We start from the raw sequence: 21,174 nt of genomic DNA, 5'->3' as shown, positions 1-21,174 counted from the left end.
TGTGGCACTCTAAAAAACGCACTCTAAAAAAAGTTGTGTTAAATTTCAAGGTACAATTTCCTAAAAGAAGAAAATAACGAAAATAAATTTTATTTAACAATTTCTACAATTTTTATAAACATAGCGCTGGATAAATTTCATTTAATTTTTGCACCATCTTGTTAGGCCTTTTAAGATGGCCTTATAGATTTACCCAGATGTCTGTCTGTCCGTCCGTCTGTGCGTCCGTCTGTGCGCACGATAACTCTCTTTAAACCAAAGCTATCGAGTTGAAATTTTGCATGCTTCATCTTCGGGTAAAAAGTAAGGATGAGTTCTGCGATGGGCATGATCGGTCAAGTGGTTGGCCGGTGGGGGTCATTTCCACCCAAATGTGTTGCAATTAACTACCAAGATGGCATTTATGCCATCTTTAAAGGCCCCGCAAAGTTGCTTGGAGTAGGTTTTTTTAATTCAATCTTGAGTAAAGTTAACCTGATTTTATTTAGAGTGTGGTACAGCATGCACACAATTTTGAGAGCCACATACTTATGTATGTACATACCTCAAAAAAGATGGGCCCTAGGAACAAAGGGGTCATAAATACATTCTCTTTAAAAGCTGAAATTAGAACCTTCAAATTTTCAATCCAAGAAAAGGGTTAAATTGAGTAGTTAAAGCAAGAAAGGTGTAAAAGACTGCTAAGAAGCTAGGTAAGTATGTATGCACTTATTTGCTTAGATTAGAGTGTAAAAATAAAATAAGGGGCCATTCATAAATTATGTAAGGCAAAAAACTCGATTTTTTACACTCCCTCCTACCCCCTTTAACTTGTATCACATAGGCACATTATCATTATTGATTTTGCCCCCCACCCCTCTCGCGTTACATAATTTATGATCCGCCCATAAGACTTACAAACCCAGGGACTGGGCCTGAACTGGAAAGGTTAGCGTCATTTTCATTCTTCTCCAGTCTGCCTTGTAAGCACATGCTTACCGGAAACATTGTGCCAGTTTTAATTACTAAACTTCAATCTAATTCACATTTGCTCGGAAAAATGATGACCGCACGCCAACAAGTAGTAGCGATTCTAGTGTTTATGTTGATAAATGGGACAATTTATACCCTGATGTATCATTCTGGCAAGGTATGCACTCTTAACAATAATGACACCCTCTTGAAAAGTAAATGTGCCAGGATTCTAAATTAACCGTGCCTGGGACAGTGAATTTCTAAAAAATGATGTTAAGGGCTTAATTTTGGAGAGAATGGAAAACGGATCAGTAATTCTGCGGAGAAACCCATTCCCCACATATTTACGGATCCATTTTCCATTCTGTCCAAAAATGAGCGCTTAACATAATTCTTAAAAAATTGTTTTTGTGCCTGTGTCCCAGGCAACCTTAAGGACAGTATACTAAATCCAGAGTAAACTTTACTCCTTATCCAGTTAACTTTACTCTGGATTTAGTATAGTTTACTTAATTTAGAGTCCAGAGTGTAATAACTTTTCAAAAGGGTAACATTATTTTTAAGAGGGTAGGATCCCATTTACATCAATTAGCATTTTATACTTTATGGCATTTTAAATGACATAAATGTAAATGTCCAGATATATCGTAAGCAGTATCGAACCGTGCTCCTAGCTCCGTCACTACCTGCAAAGAATTCCACTTTTACACGAAAATATCAATTCGACATCATGGAAACGGCGAATTTTCACAACGAGGTCATACTAGTGTGGAGCGACGCCACTCCGATCCAGTTCCGGGGTAGCGATCAGACCGCCACGCAAAAGTGCGACTGGACGGAAGATCTTGAGGGAAGAAGGAGGCGACATGACTGTCTCAGGGTTACATGGCTGTTAGATATGAAGATTGAAATAGAATTTTGATAAAACGATGTATTTATTTGTGTGGGTTTTAATCCAATTTGTGTAAAATTTTGTTGATATTGTGGGGATTGTGAAATGAGGTATTTTAAAACAAATTGTGCATTTTGTGTTTTTTTATTTGCATTTTTTATTATACAAATTTGATGCAGAAGCTATGTACCTTTATCCGTAGTGACTGTACATAATGGCAAATCTCATCAACACTAAAATTTAGTGCGGATGAGAAACTTCAATGTTTACTGGAGAATTCGTAAAAAAACGTTAATTCGCAACGCACATATTTAGCACTGCATTTTCCATAACTACGACGTCTTCAATAAGCGCATTACTGTTGCATCATAAATATGCATACAATTTGAAGTTAAAATCTTCGCTATATTTCATGATGACAAGTCATGTGAGATATATTAACTTGTTCTACAGGTAAATATGTCAGTGTTTAGACAACAGGTACATAAATTCTGACTCAAAATATATCGAAGTCTCAAAAATTTTGAGACTTCGATTTCCACAATATTTCCATTAGGATTTTATACTGGAACAAATGGAAAATTTTTTGATGTGAAGTGTTTTTATGGGTTTGCACTCTGTAAAAATACTATATGTATGTATTTACCTACACATACGCTTATCTTTATTCATCACGTTGCACCAAAACCCATATCTGCATAAATATGTACGTACCTCTACAATCGGTTGATTATCACAATTTGCGATTTAAACAACATAAATTCACTCGCTGACTTCATCATCCTCATCCTCATTAAACGCAGAACCTACTCGTTCCTCGTCAGCTGTGCAGCAATCATGCCAAAATCGAAATTATCCCGTTCTCCCCCCCCCCCAATTAATATCTCCTCGTTAAAATACGAATCTTACAATGACAATCGCGGCGATGCTTACGGGGTCAGGCTCACCTTCACCGAACTAGCCTCGCATAATTCTGAATCTTCAACAATAATGTCGGAACAAGTCCAAATTCCGGAATCATTTACCGTGCAAATAATCAAATTTCCCGAACCCATGAGTTTCAGGTATACAAGCAAGTTCACAAATTATTACAAATTCCTCTACGAAAACAAAGCGAACCATAACAATATCCTAAGAATCGTACACTTTAGTGAAACAGTTCTATCGCTTCGCCAAATTAAGGAACTTCGTAACAAATTACCGAAAATAACCTTTCTTGAATCATTTCTCCGTAAAGATGCCTTTTTTCCTTGTAATTTATTAAAACATGAAGAATATTGGGGTACACTGGACTCCTGGATTCTGGATAATTCACCCCTCTCAAAATTACAATTAGCCCAAAATCCGCTCCGTTTAATGGAACTTTTAAAACTTCAAGTCGGCATTGTTCAAGGGCTCCTGGATGGTTTGACTTATCTGCATCGTGACCTAAACTTCGTTCATGGCTCCATTGGCCCAGAAGACATAGTGTTCGCCTCACCACATAGCAAACTTCCGGTAAAGTTATTTTTTGGCGGGAACAGATTAGGCGTGTGGCAGGGGCTGTGGGAGGAATTCTATTCGAAGGAAGGAACCATGGAGGGAGACATATTTGCGGCGGGAATTACAATTATGCAAATTACTCAGTTATTAAGCAGTCCCATAAAGCATTACACTGGGAGTGGCTATGGCTCTCCTAATTTTGTTCGGGTTGAAGAGCACGCTCTAATTGCAAACGTGAAAGAATTAATTATCGGCATGACACCGAGCCTGGGACGGAATGAGAGTGCAATTCCACGCATAATTAAGATTGAGGATGCAAAATTGCAAATAAGATGTTCACAAGAAGTTAAAAATAAGAGTGAAATGGAGGCGGAGGAAGAAGAATATAAATTGGAAACGGGACAAAATAATGTCGACATGGTGGCAAGACTTGCCAATTTGATAGAGGACCCTGAAGGGCACGTTTGGCTGAAACATTTAACTTTTTATGGCGATCCCCTTGGCAAGGGGCCTTTGGCTTTGTGAGGACGGCTTTTGATAAAAATACAAAGCGACATTCCGCCGTTAAAGTGATAACTGGTGTTAGTAAGCTAATGGAATCATCATGTGGTTCTGGCGAAGGTGCGGTTGAGCCAAAATTGGAATTTACCAATGTGGAGGAATGTTTTCATAAAAATTTGGTCAAATTGTATCGATTTCGTCAGTTTTTCGAACCACGTAAGCTCTCACTCTTAAAAATAATGTACCCCTTTCGAAAAGTAAATTCCTTAAGGTTATTCTGGGTGACTTATGGTCTAAACAAAATCCCGGAGGAAAAGACTTATCTATAAAGCTTTTAATCTTCTTCGGTTTTTACAAAAGCTATTCTTTTTTGATTTTGTAGGAAAATCAGATTTTTAATGGTGTACATAATTTGATTTAATCGTTTTAACACCTATGTAAATTTAAAATTGTATATAAATTAATCTTTATAAATTTAGAGACACTAAAAATGCAAACAATTATCGAGATGGAACTCTGCGGTCCAACCCTAACCGTGTTTCTCAACGATTCTGCCGATAAGTCAAGGAAAATACAGGGATTCAAAAATTTACACCTGTTCCAGGTACAAATTGGGCAAGGTATGATTGAAGGGATGCGTTACCTTCATAACCAGAACGTCCTCCATCGTGACTTGAAACCGGGAAACATATTCTTTACACGACCAAACGATGGTGATTTTTATGAATTGCCCATAAAAATTGGAGATTTCGGATTATCAAAACACTTGATTGGGCGTGAGGTTAAAAACTTGCCAGGCGACTGTGACGACAATAATAAGGACCAGTTTGATCTGACCCTTGAACGGGGGACACTTGCCTATCGGGCTCCCGAAGTGGATTGTGGTGTCTACGGGAAGCAGGCAGACATTTACAGTTTGGGTGGGTGAACTTTACCAATTATTTGCATAACTAACAACAATACAGATCTGTGTGCTCTCCGGTTTTAAATGAATTAGTCAGAATAATAATAATAATAATAAGGATTTATTCATTCCATTAATCAGTCCATTACATTTTAAGATAAGATAAGATCAAACCCTATCTAGTAGGAAATACTTGATCTTACAAGCTTTTAATTGCATAATGCCCAATATAATTAAAATACATTTTAGTTGCTTTGAGGTTATAATTTTAAACAATTTTAATTATAGCCCTTCCATTTTTCTTTAAAAAGTCCCAGAGCTCAAAATATGTATGTAGATTACAAATTTGATTTATAAATTGAGGATAACCCTTGCAAAAGCACTATCTGTCAATGGCGGAGATATTTGTATACAAATAGGAGCAAATACGTTATAAAATTGTGAAATTTCCAAATTTATTCCACATTTTCTTCACTTCGAATGCAAATCTCTGTGCCGCAAATGCTCATTAGTCTCCTTTCCAAACTCCATTCTAACTAATTTCACATCCGTTTAAACTATTTTGTTCAAAATCGGAGAGCATCTGCTGGGTAGCCTCCATTATGTAAATGATGTCATAATTAAAGCATAACCATTTAATTCTAGGTTTGACTTTTTGGGAAATATTTCAAGACTTAACACCCAACCGGAATGAAATGTTTGCAAAATTACAGGACACAGATCCATCCCACTTAATAAGGGAGCACCCCATCATCTCAAACTTAAAGCCGCTCATCATTTCAATGACGCAATTAAATCCGGCCAACAGACTAAAATCCATGTCAGACGTAACTCTTATTTCCGGCCGAGAAGAATCCACCATCCACGTGACAACTTCCGACGAATTTACCACCATTTTAGCAACTTGTTGTCAAGAAGTCACAATCTTTCTCACCGCTGGAGAATACCTTGGCCCATTCCTTCTCTCTCAAGAAAGAGTTATCATCCAAGGCGAAACTGATGAAAATTTCAATAACCTAGTCATCATTCGAATGCCACCCGAACTGGAAAGTTTCAGCGATCTATTCACCCTACAAGCAGATTATTGCGAATTGAAAAATCTCTCTTTTCAACGAGCTCGCTCCACCTATGATAAGACAGGGTTCGTCCTTTCCATTCCGGACGGCACATGCACCTTAGAAAATATTACGATTTCCGGTGGCACAACTGGGCTCCGATTCGGTGGAATATGTTCAACCGCGACAAACATAACGGTAACCGATTGTGCCCAATGTGCAATAATTGTTGCAGGATGGCACCAAACTTTGGAGAATATCGTGGTGACAAATACTGCATCCGGGATAAGCTTTAACGACACTGTTAAGCACGTCAAATTAAGCGATGTACAGCTAAAAGGTGTCCAAATTGGGGTGGAGGTTTGGGGGGAGGGGCATGAAATTAGGAATGTGACGTTGGAAAATTGTGAAGAGAGTATTTCAAAAATGGGGATGTATACACTTTCCGGGAAACATTGTATTATTGACAATTTTACTATTTGTCCGGAATTAAAACGGAATGGAAGTGATTTTCAAGGGCTGTTGTTTGGAAGTAGGTCTGACTCTATTGTGGTGAGTAATAGTAGGTGTGGTCCAATTGAATTGGATGGGGTGGGACATACCCTGATAAATGTGGATGTACAGGAATTTCTGCAGATAACTGGATCAAGTCATAGATTAGATAATTGTAAGGGAAAAGTTTTACGAACGTTTGAGTGCTATTATACTACTGTGGAAGACAATTGTAATTTTGACCATGAAGAGCATAAGTAAGACTGTGGGTCATATTATTGTCAAAATTGGGATAAAAGTATTTTTATGATGCATTTTTTACACAATTTTATTGATAATTAAAAAATTAGATGTGTACATATTTATTCTATGCAAACCTATGTTTATGTATGTCTACGTATGTATGTAAATCAAGTACTAAATAAAATACGATTAGTAAATTAGGTGTGTAATTAGTATAAAAATAATCTTAATTTAATGTTAAATAAGACGTAAGTAAGTATTTAAGCAAGTCATAAATTCATGTTTGAAAATATTAAAATAATCCCAAGTAGTATTCAAGGGTGACTATTATATGAAATTGGTTTTTGAAAAGTTACACCTTGAAGTACGTTATTCAAGTTTTGCTATATCGGAAGCAAATTTTTAAGGAACAGGATAAGTTTAATACCATTCGGTAGCAACTCGCAACTTTAATACGGAGAAATTATCATCTGCGTTATTGAATACATTTTGCCAGATTTCTGTCCAGTTTGCATACAGCGTTCGTATGTATGTATGCATGTGTGAAGCTATTTACATATGCATTCGGTTGATTATCAATACACCATTCATTCATTTATTACGTAACTCGTCCTCATAAAATGCAGATCCATTGCTAAATAGTCCTTCATCGTCAGCTGTGGAGCAATCATGCCGAAATCACAATTTTTCCGTACTCCTCCAATTAATTTAGCCTCGCTAAAATATGAATCTTACCTTGACGGGGATATTTATGGGGACAAGCTTATTTTCGTCGAACCCGGATCGAATATTTCTTCAAAAAATCATCCTGAAACCTTAGCAGTAACTTCGGACCAAGTACAAATTCCGTCACCATTTATCGTGCAAATTATTAAACCTCGAGAAACCGTGTATTACAGTTATATCTGCGAGTTTACAAATTATTACAAATTCTTCCACGAAAATAAAGTGAATCACTTTAAAATGAATCACTTTAGGCAACATTTTAAAAATTTTGCACTTTAGTGAAACAGTTTTATCGCTTCGCCAAATTAAGGAAATTCGTACCAAATTACCGAAAACAACCTTATCAGACCCAAGGGAAGCCACCTTTCTGGACTCATTTCTTCCTAAAGATGTCACCTTTTTCCCATGTATTTTATTAGAAAGTGAACAATTTGGTGACCGAGTGGACACCTGGATTGGACGGAATTCGCCCCTCTCAAAATTACAATTGGCACAAAATCCGCTCCGTTTAATGGAACTTTTAAAACTTCAAGTTGGCATTGTCCAAGGGCTACTGGATGGTTTGACTTATTTGCATTACAATCTAAAATACGTGCATGGATCCATTTCTCCGCAAAATATGGTGTTCTCCTCAGAAAGTGTGAAACTTTCTGGTAAAATTATTTTTTTCTGGGCGCAGACAAAACGTGTTGCGAGGGAATGAACTATCCTGGAAAGAAGGAACAATGGAGGGAGACATATTTGCGGCGGGAATTACAATTATGCAAATTACTCAGTTATTAGATAGTCCCATCAAGAATTACTCTGTAAATGGCTCCCCTAATTTTTTCCGTGTTGAAGATCATGCTCTAATTGGAAATATGAAAGAATTAATTGTCGGGATGACTCCGATTTTGGGAGGAAGTGAAATTCAAGACATAACCAAAATTGAGGATGCAAAGTTGCAAATAAAATCTGGACAAGAAATTCAAACCAGCAATCGAGGTCTGCCAGTGCATGCTCTTTATTTTGGTGAAATTGGTGTCAATCGAAATTTAATTAATATGAAAATTACGACAGGTACGATTTATTTGCGTTTATTTTTTGCATTTATTTTTTTGAGTTTTCTTCTCATGAGATGCAAATATCCATGCCTAGGGTGAAACGTGCCCCATGGACGAATTTTTGTGTAGAATTAAAATTAATTAATTTGGCCATCGATTGACATTGATTTGATAAAAATTTGAGAGCATATGCTGGGAGGCCTCGATTGTAGATAACTGAAATTTCTTTAAAGAAGAAAAAGAGTATAAATTGGAAACAGGACAAAACAATGTCGAGATGGTGGCAAGACTTGCAAATTTAATGGAAGACCCTGTAGGATACGTTTGGCTGAAGCATTTAACCTTTTTCGGACCACCACTTGGAAAAGGGTCCTACGGCGTTGTGCGGACTGCTTTTGATAAAAATACAAAGCGACATTCCGCCGTTAAGTTGCTAACTACGAGTGTAATTGAATCATCATGTGACTCCGGTGACGGTGCGGTTGAACCAAAATTGGAATTTACCAATGTGGAGGAATGTTTTCATACAAATTTGGTCAAATTGTATCAATTTCGTCAATTTTTTCAATCACGTGAGAGTGCATTATTTTATTTGTACACTGTTAGAAATCTGGTATATAATAATAATAATAATTTATTCATGACAATTCTTACAAGGCTCATGGCCCATAGAATTACAGGTTAGATTACATCGTAAAGAATTAAATAATAAATCAATAATACTACAATGACAATTATTTCCTTGCAAAATTATCCTGGGGGTTCTCGCTTAATAACATTCTACTAAATAAGCTTTGTGTATGTTAAAATACAGATTCTTAAACATTTGCATTATAACAAGAATAAGACAACTTGATTAAAACACAGTGATAGGGTACGAAAAACTCAATTAAAAATTAAAGTCACTGTTTGCAGGATTCAAGCACTAAAATCAAATAGATAACCATCAGACATAATTATCAAATTTATAAACGTAGAATAAGAGCATTATTATTCACAATTCCATCTCAACTAATTAGGTCAATACGAACGAATTCAATTGATCAAATTAAATAACTCATAGTCGTGGATTACTAAAATCAAACTATTAAATACTACGGCATAATTTATAAACGTAAAAAGTAAACAGGCAGTATTCACTGAAATCTGGTATATTTAATCAGGTATGTATGTATTGATTTCTCGATATTAAAGTTGCTACTGCTTGGTATTAAAATTATACCGGTCAGTAGAAATTTGAGGCCTTTATAACTTTCATACGAAGCAATTACTTCACGGTATTACTTATCAATCAACACCACTTTGGTTGGCTCATATGAACATCGCTTGGTATTATTGTAATACTAGATTTCTAAGAGTGTATAATTGTTCTAATTATGTTTATATGTAAATAGTGAACAATTAATTTAATTAATCCTTAGAGACATTTACCATTCAAACAATTATCGAGATGGAACTTTGCGGTCCAACATTGACTATGTTTCTCAACGATTCCAACAAATCAGGACAAATACAGGGTTCCAGAAAAAATTTACACCTGTTTCAGGTACAAATTGGGCAAGGTTTAATTGAAGGGATGCGTTACCTTCATAATCAGAACATCCTCCACCGCGACTTCAAACCAGGAAATATATTCTTCGCGCTACCAAAAGGTAGCCGTTCTTATGTATTACCCATCAAAATTGGAGATTTCGGATTATCAAAACAATTGATTGGATTGGAGATCGACAATTTGCCATCAGTTGGGTGTGATAAAAATGATAAGGACAATTTCGATCTTACCCTTAAACGGGGAACCCTTGCCTATAGGGCGCGGGAAGTGAATTGTGGCGTTTATGGGAAGCAAGTAGACATATACAGTTTAGGTGAGTCTTTCCGCTTGTTTGCATGCAGTGGCCTCGGATGCCGTGGGGGATCTCGGGATATAAATCTAGTAGAATAGCGAAGCAGGGTGGAAGGTTTACATAACACGGGCAGATGATCGAGAGATCAAATAACAGTGGGGGAGAAGTTGTCCCAGTGTTTCTACGCTTCCGAGGTCACTGCTTCCATGACTATTTAATCCGTAATTAACACATGAAATTAATTGGTTATAATTTATTCCCAGGTTTAATTTTATGGGAAATATTTCAAGATTTATCACCCAACCGGGATGAAATGTTTGCAAAATTACGAGACACAGGTTCACCTCACTTAATACCAGATCATTCTAAGGTGAGGTAAAAAACTATGGTTACATTTACACCTTAGTATGCATTCACCCCCCCCCCCTTCGAAAACCTTGACCGCTGCCTACAGCCAAGGGGGTGCGTTTTAGAGAAAAAAATAAAGAGAGCAAAAAATCAATTACGGACCTAATCTAGTGCTATTGAAAGGGATTTTTCGATATGACCTCCCAGAAAAAAGTTTTGATGGTGGTGAATGGTTGCGTTTCGCAATTTAAGTATGAAGGAGACTACCTACATAGCTGGGTATCTAAATTTATGAAAGATCGCCCCCACTTTCCTATAAGGGGAAACAGGAATTGGGTCAATTGGTTGAGAAACCAGCGACTTTTCCTTATAACGGAAATTTCCGAGTGGTTGCCATATAGTAACTATATAGTTACACCCTCGCCATGGAGTAATTTATACTTTTAGCCCGTGCCCGGGCTTATGGGACCGTCATGTGAATACGATAGCCTTGCAATTTTGCCATATTCATATTGGACAAAGTTAGGAAACAAGTTCGAAGGTGGGCGAAGTCGGTCAAATGATTTACCCGTGGGGGTCAGCTAACGAGGGAACCTCTTATAGTGCCCGGAGCTCCCAGCATAACCACTATGTACATTCGACGCAGATTTTAATACTAGTCCGATGATGTGACAAAATTTCCGTGTCAAAATGACATTTCGTCAAGTGGTGACGACTTTAGTGACGCGCCGAACGGTCACTTTCGTCCATGCTTTCAAAAGAGGAACGCTTTTCACCACTCGCTTCTCACTCATCTCACTAAAATCTCAACCGATCTACTCATTGAGTAAACTCCCCATCTAATTTAACTGTATTTGAATTATTGACAAAATCTTCCGCAAAACTCGGTCGACAATTTCAACTTTATTAACTGGAATTGATGAAGCGTTGGAATCCCCTGAATACCTGTCCTTTGCGATTTTAAGAACAGCCTCACAAATTGATACAATTATAGACATTCTATAATTTTTAAACTCCGAATATTTCAAGGTAAAAAATAATATTAAAAGACTACAAATAGTAAACAAGGATTATATTGTCAACACAGTTAAATTGGATGCGAGTTTACTCAATGAGTAGATCGGTTGAGATTTAAGTGAGATGAGTGAGGAGCGAGTGGTGAAAAGCGTTCCTCTTTTGAAAGCATGGACGAAAGTGACCGTTCGGCGCGTCACTAAAGTCGTCACCACTTGACGAAATGTCATTTTGACACGGAAATTTTGTCACATCATCCGACTAGTATTAAAATCTACGTCGAATGTACATAGTGGTTATGCTGGGAGCTCCGGGCACTATAAGAGGTTCCCTCGTAAGTGGGTGGGGTGCTATTCACCAGATTTCAAAATTGTAATAGAAAGCTGAAATTTGGCATACAGATTGTTAGTGGCTTCTAATGGAAGAATATGAATTCAGATAGGAAAAATTTTAATCTGGAGGGACCCTATGGGGTCACCCATACTGATTTCTCAAAATCATCAAATCGAGTTGTAATTTGGTACAGCGATTTCTACTCGCACCTACAACCTAAGGGAAGAATATAAACGGGAAGTGGGAAAATATTTATGTGAAGGGACCCTTTGAAGTCGCTAATTGTCCCCAATGGTGTCATATATAGCTTTAAGTTTACACATTAGCCAAAGCGCAAATTTAAGTGGGTTAGGCATATCGACACTTTTAAAACCTTTGCTGTAAATTTGAACGAATTAAATTGGTTCCGCAAGCCTAACGGTGTAAATGTTGCTTTGTAAATAACATGCAATAATGATTATGTTCTATATTTGCTTTTAAAATTCAAACTTAAAAAAGAATTAAATAAAACATATCTTGAAAAAGTAAAAAATTCTAAGGTGAAGAAGTGCAGTTAAAAGTACTAAACAAGCTCCCTCCGCTATCCAGATAATTTTACTTCGCCTGGGCTGCCCATTCTATGCAAAAAATATCTGCCAATATTAAAAATGAAATTATATGTATGTTAGTAATATTGGATGCAAAAAATATCGACAGAGACAGTTTTGGCGTCACGTAAGAAAAATAAGTTAGAATTCATTTCTTGGTCCAAAGCTAACTTTTGAATTAGTTAATATCCACATTTGGTGGCAATTCATACGAGTAATGGTTAATTCGTCCCAAAATATTTATTAATTATTTACATAACGACGTCAACATGACATGAGTTGAACATGTAAGTCAGAATGTATGAACTGATAAACCGGTATATTTTAAACCTATTGTATACAATTGCAAGACAACCATTGTTATTAGATTTGTTAGGTGACTCTTTGAGCGACTTATTTGCAACCTATTTTTATTACAACAGATATTTTTTGCATAGAATGGAGAGCCCAGACGAAGTAAAATTATCTGGATAGCGGAGGGAGCTTGTTTAGTACTTTTAAGTGCACTTCTTCACCTTAGAGTTTTTTACTTTTTCAAGATATGTTTTATCCCATTGTATCAAACTTAAGGCCGCTTATAATTTAAATGACACAATTAAATCCGGCCAACAGACTAAAATCCATGTCAGAAGTTACCCTCATTTCTGGCCGAGAAGAGTCCACCATCCAGGTGACAAATTCCGAAGAATTTACCACAATTTTAGGATTTGCGGACCATACATGGCAATCGTTTCATGGCAATCATTACATTGCAATTTTTACATTGCAATCGTTATAACACATTATCATTACATAGCATTATTTCTACATGGCTTTATTATTACATCGCACATCATTACATAGCATTATCCTTACATTGTTTTATCATTTCATAGCATATTCCTTTCAAATCAGCCAGCAAAACTTGTGAACGTACATATACATAAAACCAAATAAAACATCAATCGAACAAATAATAACCACAAAATTGGCTTTTTAATGGCACTTAATGGAAGATTATGAGTTGACATTAGAAACATTTTCATTCGTGTGAAAATTTTATGGGGTGACCCCCACCGATTTTAAAAAATTAACTTGGAAAGCTGAAATTTGGAATAGTGATGCCTTTGCTTTCTCATGAAATAACATGAAGTAAAATATAAACAAAAATTAACCAGAGTGGCACAAGGGGGTGGCCGATATCGATTTCCAAAAGGTGATATAATCAGCGCTGAAATTTAGTATGGACTCGGAAAATAACTTATGATTAGCATTTAGGAGGGCTGAATTTCGAAATTTTTGTATGGTCGACCTCCACTAGTCACGGGAAGTATTGAAGGGCAATGGGTAACAAATATTTTTAGAATTTGGAGCCAAGCAATACGAAGAATTGATGTTAGTTAATGTAATAATTAGTGCAAAGTAGTAGCACACAATTTTTCAGAAAACTATTGACAAACGTGGGTTTACTAATCAATCCTGGCTCGGGCTAAGTAAAAGCTGTCCTATTAAGTTTTAATATAATTGTTAATATTTTTATATATTATATTTGACACCAAATAATATTAACACCCTGGTTCATGGAATGAGTTTGTCATAACATAACACAGTTCAAACTTGTGTATGTGTAACGGAGATGATATGTAGCTTCATGCAATGTAAGGATAATGCTATGCAAGGATAATGTTATGTAAGGATATGCCATGTAGTGATCGTGCTATGTAGTGATAAAACTATGTAAGGATGAACAATGTAAGTCACCGCCATGTAAAAATTACAATGTAATGATTGCCATGTAAAGATTGCCATGTCTGGTCCGCGGACCCAATTTTAGCAACTTGTTGTCAAGATGTCACAATTTTTCTCACTGCTGGAGAATACTTAGGCCCATTTGTCCTCTCTCAGCACAGAGTTATCATTCAAGGCGAAACGGATGAAAATCTCCCTTCTAAAAATTTAGTCACCATTCGAATGCCACCCGAACTGGAAAGTTTCAGCGATTTATTTATCATATCAGGAAATTATTGCGAATTAAAAAACCTCAATTTTCAACTAGCCCCCTCCACCTTTGATAAAACAGGGTTCGTCCTTTCCATTCCGGACAGCACATGCACCTTAGAAAATATTGCGATATCCGGTGGCACAACTGGGCTCCGATTCGGTGGAGTATATTCAACCGCGACAAACATTACTGTAACCAATTGTGCCCGATCTGCAGTAATTATTGCAGGATCGCGCCCCACTTTAGAGAACATCGTGGTAAAAAACACCATACATGGGATATGGTTTGGGGGTAAGGTTAATCATGTCAAGTTAAGCGATGTTCTGCTAGAAGGGGTCCAATTTGGGGTGGAAGTTCAGGGGGATGGGCATGAAATTAGGAATGTTAGCTTGTCAAATAATAACTGTGAAGAGAAGATTAGCCCACTTTCAGTAACTGGGATGCACATTGCGTCCGGGAAAAAATGTATAATTGACAATTTTACTATTTGTCCGGAATTAAGATGCAATAAACAGAATGATTTTAAAGGACTGATTCTAGATAGTAGATCGGAGTATAATACAGTAAGTAATAGTAAGTGTGGGCCAGTAGATTTAGATGGAGTAGGAAACACGCTGAGAAATGTGGATGCAGGCGAGTTTTTGACACAGATTAGTGGGATTAATCATAGACTAGATAATTGTAGAGGGAGAGTTTTACAAACGTATGAGTGTTATGATACCATGGTGGAAAGCAATTGTGAATTTGGGAAGGAATTACACAAAGAAAAATAAGGGATATGTGATAGAGAAATATATTTTTTGCTGCGTTATTTCAATGGAATTTAATTAGATTGTAGTGAAAAAATAAAGAATTATGTTGATATTTATTATATTTGGGTAATTAAATTCAAGTGCTAAGACATATTTTTGTAAGATATTTCACTAATTCGGTGTGTATGTACATATGAAAGTATTTTTACACGGTTTTTAAATAAGGCTATATTACAATTCTCATAAAATTAACCTGCAACAATCAAACCATACGGAAAAATAAATCGTGATTAATTCCTTGAAACTGATTTAATTCGATTTAAATTTAATGTATTTAACAAATATCTTTATCTGTGGTAGGTTTAAAATTGTTAAGTCCCTTAACTAAAAGTCATGCATTTTTAAAGTGTAGAGTAAGAATTATAGGACTCGACAAAGACATCCAACGAGTATTTCAAAAGTGAAATTAAACTATTTTATTATGTTCACCTTATAAAAAGAAAAAAATTGCAAAATATTTTAGGCGCCAAAATTTTCCCTGTGGAGTTATGAGACTTTTGGGATTTTAAAGTGATGGCATAGGGAACAACTTATTTCAGGAACGGGTTGATAGAATTGCACAAAATTTTTATCCTACACTCTTTGGATCAGTACCTAGATGCGTTCTTCGAATTGAGTCGAAATTCCAACTTTAAAGTCCAAAATTTTAATTTCGAAAAATTGGTTTTTAGTTGTGACGCAAGAAGTATGGCGAAATGTTCGTCGATTGGATTTACCCCAATTTTTGATATGTTGCAGATCTTTGGTAGTAGATTAATAGTTAAATTACCCTAAAAGTCGAAATCGACATGCGTGACCTTTTTCCGGGGGTCGAAAGGTCGCGATGTCAAAGGTCACCGACCTCAATAAATGGGGTATCGTTGGAAAGGTCTTGACGAGAGGATTCCGAAAATATATACTTTGTGTGGTCTGGGACAACCCTCTGCAAGTCTAGAGGGCAAAGAACGAAAATCTGCAGATGTCCAGAATTTAACATAGCAGTGGATTGGGAGCTAACACGGAAGCACAAATGGGAAAAACTCAAAAATATTCTCCTGGCTCTATATTTGCATGGAGTGGTCCCACACCCTAGAAAGTATATATTTTCGGAATCCTCTCGTCAAGACCTTTCGAACGATACCCCATTTATTGAGGTCGGTGACCTTTGACATCGCGACCTTTCGACCCCCGGAAAAAGGTCACGCATGTCGATTTCGACTTTTAGGGTAATTTAACTATTAATCTACTACCAAAGATCTGCAACATATCAAAAATTGGGGTAAATCCAATCGACGAACATTTCGCCATACTTCTTGCGTCACAACTAAAAACCAATTTTTCGAAATTAAAATTTTGGACTTTAAAGTTGGAATTTCGACTCAATTCGAAGAACGCATCTAGGTACTGATCCAAAGAGTGTAGGATAAAAATTTTGTGCAATTCTATCAACCCGTTCCTGAAATAAGTTGTTCCCTATGCCATCACTTTAAAATCCCAAAAGTCTCATAACTCCACAGGGAAAATTTTGGCGCCTAAAATATTTTGCAATTTTTTTCTTTTTATAAGGTGAACATAATAAAATAGTTTAATTTCACTTTTGAAATACTCGTTGGATGTCTTTGTCGAGTCCTATAATTCTTACTCTGTAATGTTTAGCACAAATGACAAAGTGGATTACTCCATATGAAGTGGGTTAATTTTACAAATGAGGTGCATATAGGTACTACCTAAATTAATTTGAGATACTTAATTATTAATCATTAAAGTATGAAAGTATTTTTTATTCCTTTACGAAACAAGAAGTACCTAGATGAGTGCTTTCGCCCCATTCATTAATTGCCTTTGCATGTATGTATGTATGCATAGCGTTCTCATTGTTGCAGACGGTACTAAAATATGATATTGAATTTAGTAAATTACGCCTTATAGTTTTCCGTTGAATATATGAAGGAGCTTTTTCCGAAAGTTTCTTACCGATCTGACTAAATGGGGAACCCTAATACAAAGTAAATCGTGTAGTCCAGCACGTTGTAGAAGTACGAGGTTTTGAACTCGTTTGAAATTGCGGCCGGCGTGGCTCCACCAATTGTTTGGAACGAAAATACCCTTACAGCCGACACCTCTTTGACAAAGAGCGCTTTTCTTGATGCACAGCGATTTTTCATGCTCGTCAGTCCAGCAGTACCTTCCTCGTGAGCCGTTGCCATGATGTAAATCAGCCCCGCCATCACGATTGCGCAGATCACCGCAAGGTATGGAAGCACCCAGTAGTACAGGGCAGGAACTTTGTCAAATAGCATCAATGTTGCGTAGTTACTTGCAACCTAAGGGTAAGCAGTAAGATAATTGGTATAAGCAATTTGGACGTTTTAAGTAGAACTTCGGTGCCGAAAATGTAAAAAGTTAAAAGCCATATGTAGAATAACGAAGATCTGGTAAAGTTTTTTTTTTAATTTGGCGCCACGTTAAATTTTCCATTTTCCCCACCTAATTTCAATATTTCCTGTATTTGTTGATGCACGTATTAAAACTGCTCAGGTCGTAAACTACGTAAACAGACCAACCTGAATCGAGAATCCGATGAAAATGCTCAACGTCGTCATGATATTTAGGGGTCGACGTATCATTGTAAATATCAATATCAATTCACGATATCTTACCAATCCCTGGCCCATATGAATTTTTACAAGTTGTTTCCACATGGTTTGCGCTCTGTAGAATATGTTCGCCATGAAGAGAACCACCAGAACTAGAATCACAATGACCCGAGACCCTTCCAAGAAAAGGATTAGAAGAGACGAAAAACGGATAAGTAATAAGGCCAGTTGGAGAAAGCGATTCGAACCCAAGTTCCTTGAGTTCAGGACAAGGACGTAGTAAAGTGGATCCCATCCCATGACGACTTCAATGATGGCGGCAGCTATTGACGACATGGTGTAGGATTTACATACGACGACCGCAATTCTCCGAATCATATGGCTTGTTTTGATTCCATTCATATTGCGCGGGCAGGCTAGTTGGTACATACAAATTAAATGTCAAACATTGTTTATTAATTAGGCTGACAGATGAACAAACTTACAGTAGTCTAACCGGACAAGTAATTTATACAGGTGTTCTTGAAGGATGACACCAAGTCTCCAGTTTGCGATAACTGGTACAAATAGAGATATAATGGTGCAACCGAAACAGAACACGATCGTATAAGACCAGCCAGTTATTATCGGCACATTGATTTCGGGTTTCGGCAGAACGTTCGTAACGTTGATCAAGTGGCTTGCAATGATTATGCCTCCAGGAATCGAGCTAAAAATTATTGTGAACACAATTCGGCACCAGAAAGCTCGAAAAGTGCCTAAACGTACGTCGACTTGGAGGAATGACCCGTCTCTGTCAATGGTCAGGGGGCATTTTCCAAATAACCTGCTGGATTCTATAATATCCATGTAGGCTTCAAAAACACCGAAGATTTCTGTCTGGAATGATCGTGACATAGCGATCCTTACAACGCCTTGATGAAGGGGAAAGTCCTTTGTAAATGCCTTAACAAGAAAATGAATATGCAACGCAGTAATTATTAGTGTATTATTTGGTCTGGGAAATTTGAAATCAATAAAACTGGGCTGGTGACATATTGTTCGCGCATATTATGTACTAACAATAAGGAAAAATTTGGGATTTAATCCATTAATAAGTAATGCAACAAATTTGAAATGAGAAATTAATTATTTATAAATCGATTAATAAAGTTTGATTGCTGAAAGCAAGTGTAGGCGGGAAGATACATATGCAAAGTATGCTTCGTGAGATGTATGTATGAATACCACATTTTATAGACACAATTGATTGGTGAGGCGTCAAATTGACCCAGTCACATTGACCCACGACACATTGACCCGCTCATATTGACCCGATACCATATTGACCCAGCGACAGATTGACCCGGCACCATATTGACCCAGCGACAGATTGACCCAGCGACAGATTGACCCAGCACCATATTGACCCAGCGACAGATTGACCCGGCACCATATTGACCCAGCGACAGATTGACCCAGCGACAGATTGACCCAGCACCATATTGACCCAGCGACAGATTGACCCGGCACAATATTGACCCACGTCATATTGACCCCATGCTATACCTGGACATACTGTATTTTTCATACAAAAAAACTTAACTTTATTTCATATTTCATTTCTGGTCAAATATTCCAATCAAAAATTGAATTGTTCTAATAATTATTAGTCCTCCTTTTGTAAAATTCCTTAATCTATTAGTAACGAAATCATTTAACCAACGGTACTAGTATACTAGTACGGTAATAATACCTATTGTAATAGGTATTTGTATTAAGATTCTTAATTTAAGAAGAGAGAGTGCACATGCAATGAACATAAGCCCCTAAGTGTTTTGATGGTATGACCACATTTGCGCCCACCACACCCACTCAATGGGGGCAAATATTAAGAAAATATCATCAAACGGTTGACAAAAATTTTATTTTGTTCAGATTTTGAAGATGCACTGTGTAGCACAGTGTAGTCGTCCAAGCAATGTGAAGGCAGCCTTTTTGCTATTGCTTCATGCCTTTTTCAATGCCCTATTATCTTTTTGCGTGCCGTTTTGGCTTTTTGATGCCTTTTTCTCTTTTATGTCTCTTTGCCCGATTTTTGACGACGGCACCCGGTTTCTTGTCGTTTATAAGTTATAAATTATAACGTATTAAAGAAATTACAGAATATATTTTATGTTTTTGAAATTGTATCGGAGGGTTGTGGCTTTCATCAATACTTTAAATTAGCCTCACATAAGAAAAAGACGACCAATAATTATTAGAACAATTCAATTTTTGATTGGAATATTTGACCAGAAATGAAATATGAAGTAAAATTAAGTTTTTTTGTATGAAAAATACAGTATGTCCAGGTATAGCATGGGGTCAATATGACGTGGGTCAATATGGTGCTGGGTCAATTTGTCGTTGGGTCAATATGGTGCCGGGTCAATCTGTCGCTGGGTCAATATGGTATTGGGTCAATCTGTCGCTGGGTCAATATGAGCGGGTCAATGTGTCGTGGGTCAATGTGACTGGGTCAATTTGACATGCAATCCAATTGATTAGATTACAGATATTTGTATGAAGTAAAGCAGACCAAATAGTACAATTACTTGTCCAGTATATAAGGAGAACGAATTGTTAGTAAATGAATTTTCTGAATTTATTATTTATCTGTAATTAATTTAGTTATTGGAATACCTCACATCCACGTACATATGTATGTACTAACCAATATGTTCCAATTTGCATGTGCATAATTGCAAGGCATCAGGAATTAATCTGCATACATTAAGTTCATAGCAAATAAATATCTATAATCTATCTCATAATGATGAGTTTACATCTCGTTTTTCTGAAGGTTTCCAATTTTTTTCAGGAAAAATAGAATTGGGTAAAATTTTTATGCAATTCCTGTAATATTATTAAGTATGCGGAAATTTCGCTTTTCAAGTTGGTAAATAATAACTTGTGGAAAAATTATACATGCTCATTTATTATCATAATATGTACATGCACATTTTCAAGAGATACCGAATGTTGAAATTTCTAGAGTTGGTGGAAGGCATGTTTAGTCGTATTTCCCAGAAATCTTCGTTGTTTTCACAATTATGTAAATAATACATGGCACATTGACTGACCCCAACTTATCTACACGTAATAATTCTTTATTGCGTGCTCATATTTATGTATGTATGTAAACTCAATCTATCTATGCATACATAAGTAACAAGCTAATTAACTGATTCAGACAAAACTGCCAGATATGTAGCGATGTCGTACTGTCGAAGAAATTACTGTGACTAACAAAAATTTTTGTTGGTCGACAAGCCGCTACATATTTCCTTACAAATTTAGATCTCCCACCACATTTCTTGAGGGACACGATCAATTCGCAAGACTTCGTGAAAGGGTACGAACTGG

The 21,174-nt window shown here is 36.6% G+C and overlaps 3 protein-coding genes and 1 long non-coding RNA gene across 5 annotated transcripts; all 4 read left to right on the top strand.

Annotated features, from left to right (window-relative positions):
- Positions 1 to 962: 962 nt before the first annotated feature.
- On the top strand, positions 963 to 1,932 carry LOC118437430. The gene is made up of 2 exons (XM_035856424.1): positions 963 to 1,129; positions 1,595 to 1,932. Exons 1-2 carry the CDS (start codon positions 971 to 973, stop codon positions 1,874 to 1,876), a joined length of 441 nt encoding a protein of 146 aa, XP_035712317.1. The 5' UTR covers positions 963 to 970; the 3' UTR covers positions 1,877 to 1,932.
- Positions 1,933 to 2,717: 785 nt separating this feature from the next.
- LOC118437307 lies at positions 2,718 to 6,651 on the top strand. Its single transcript, XM_035856246.1, has 3 exons — positions 2,718 to 4,045; positions 4,309 to 4,749; positions 5,379 to 6,651. The coding sequence occupies exons 1-3, from the start codon at positions 3,922 to 3,924 to the stop codon at positions 6,539 to 6,541; spliced, it is 1,728 nt and encodes a 575-aa protein (XP_035712139.1). The 5' UTR covers positions 2,718 to 3,921; the 3' UTR covers positions 6,542 to 6,651.
- A 540-nt stretch (positions 6,652 to 7,191) lies between these two features.
- LOC118437524 (calcium/calmodulin-dependent protein kinase II-like) lies at positions 7,192 to 11,067 on the top strand. 2 transcript variants are annotated; one of them, XM_035856582.1, is made up of 5 exons: positions 7,192 to 7,809; positions 7,929 to 8,233; positions 8,526 to 8,864; positions 9,714 to 10,157; positions 10,400 to 11,067. In XM_035856582.1, exons 2-5 carry the CDS (start codon positions 7,975 to 7,977, stop codon positions 10,513 to 10,515), a joined length of 1,158 nt encoding a protein of 385 aa, XP_035712475.1. In that variant the 5' UTR covers positions 7,192 to 7,809; positions 7,929 to 7,974; the 3' UTR covers positions 10,516 to 11,067. The 2 variants fall into 2 exon arrangements, with proteins under 2 accessions (XP_035712475.1, XP_035712474.1); XM_035856581.1 differs by having other exon boundaries at positions 7,192 to 8,233.
- Positions 11,068 to 16,779: 5,712 nt separating this feature from the next.
- LOC118437297 lies at positions 16,780 to 19,129 on the top strand. The gene is made up of 3 exons (XR_004836005.1): positions 16,780 to 17,818; positions 17,909 to 18,210; positions 18,304 to 19,129. It is a non-coding gene; the product is annotated as an uncharacterized LOC118437297 (long non-coding RNA).
- Positions 19,130 to 21,174: the final 2,045 nt, after the last annotated feature.

The sequence above is a fragment of the Folsomia candida genome, unplaced genomic scaffold (genome assembly GCF_002217175.1).
Source record: "Folsomia candida strain VU population unplaced genomic scaffold, ASM221717v1 Fcan01_Sc013, whole genome shotgun sequence".
Lineage (NCBI taxonomy): Eukaryota > Metazoa > Arthropoda > Collembola > Entomobryomorpha > Isotomidae > Folsomia > Folsomia candida.
Note: the sequence above shows the minus strand (reverse complement) of the source record. Positions and strands in the feature narration are given on the sequence as shown.

Coding starts and splice junctions, on each gene's coding strand:
- LOC118437430 (XM_035856424.1), top strand. CDS start 971: ATGCTTACCGGAAACATTGTGCCAGTTTTAATTACTAAACTTCAATCT. Junction 1,130..1,594: donor TGATGTATCATTCTGGCAAG/GTATGCACTCTT, acceptor GTAAATGTCCAG/ATATATCGTAAGCAGTATCG.
- LOC118437307 (XM_035856246.1), top strand. CDS start 3,922: ATGGAATCATCATGTGGTTCTGGCGAAGGTGCGGTTGAGCCAAAATTG. Junction 4,046..4,308: donor TCGTCAGTTTTTCGAACCAC/GTAAGCTCTCAC, acceptor TTATAAATTTAG/AGACACTAAAAATGCAAACA. Junction 4,750..5,378: donor GGCAGACATTTACAGTTTGG/GTGGGTGAACTT, acceptor ATTTAATTCTAG/GTTTGACTTTTTGGGAAATA.
- LOC118437524 (XM_035856582.1), top strand. CDS start 7,975: ATGGAGGGAGACATATTTGCGGCGGGAATTACAATTATGCAAATTACT. Junction 8,234..8,525: donor AATTCAAACCAGCAATCGAG/GTCTGCCAGTGC, acceptor ATTTCTTTAAAG/AAGAAAAAGAGTATAAATTG. Junction 8,865..9,713: donor TCGTCAATTTTTTCAATCAC/GTGAGAGTGCAT, acceptor ATTAATCCTTAG/AGACATTTACCATTCAAACA.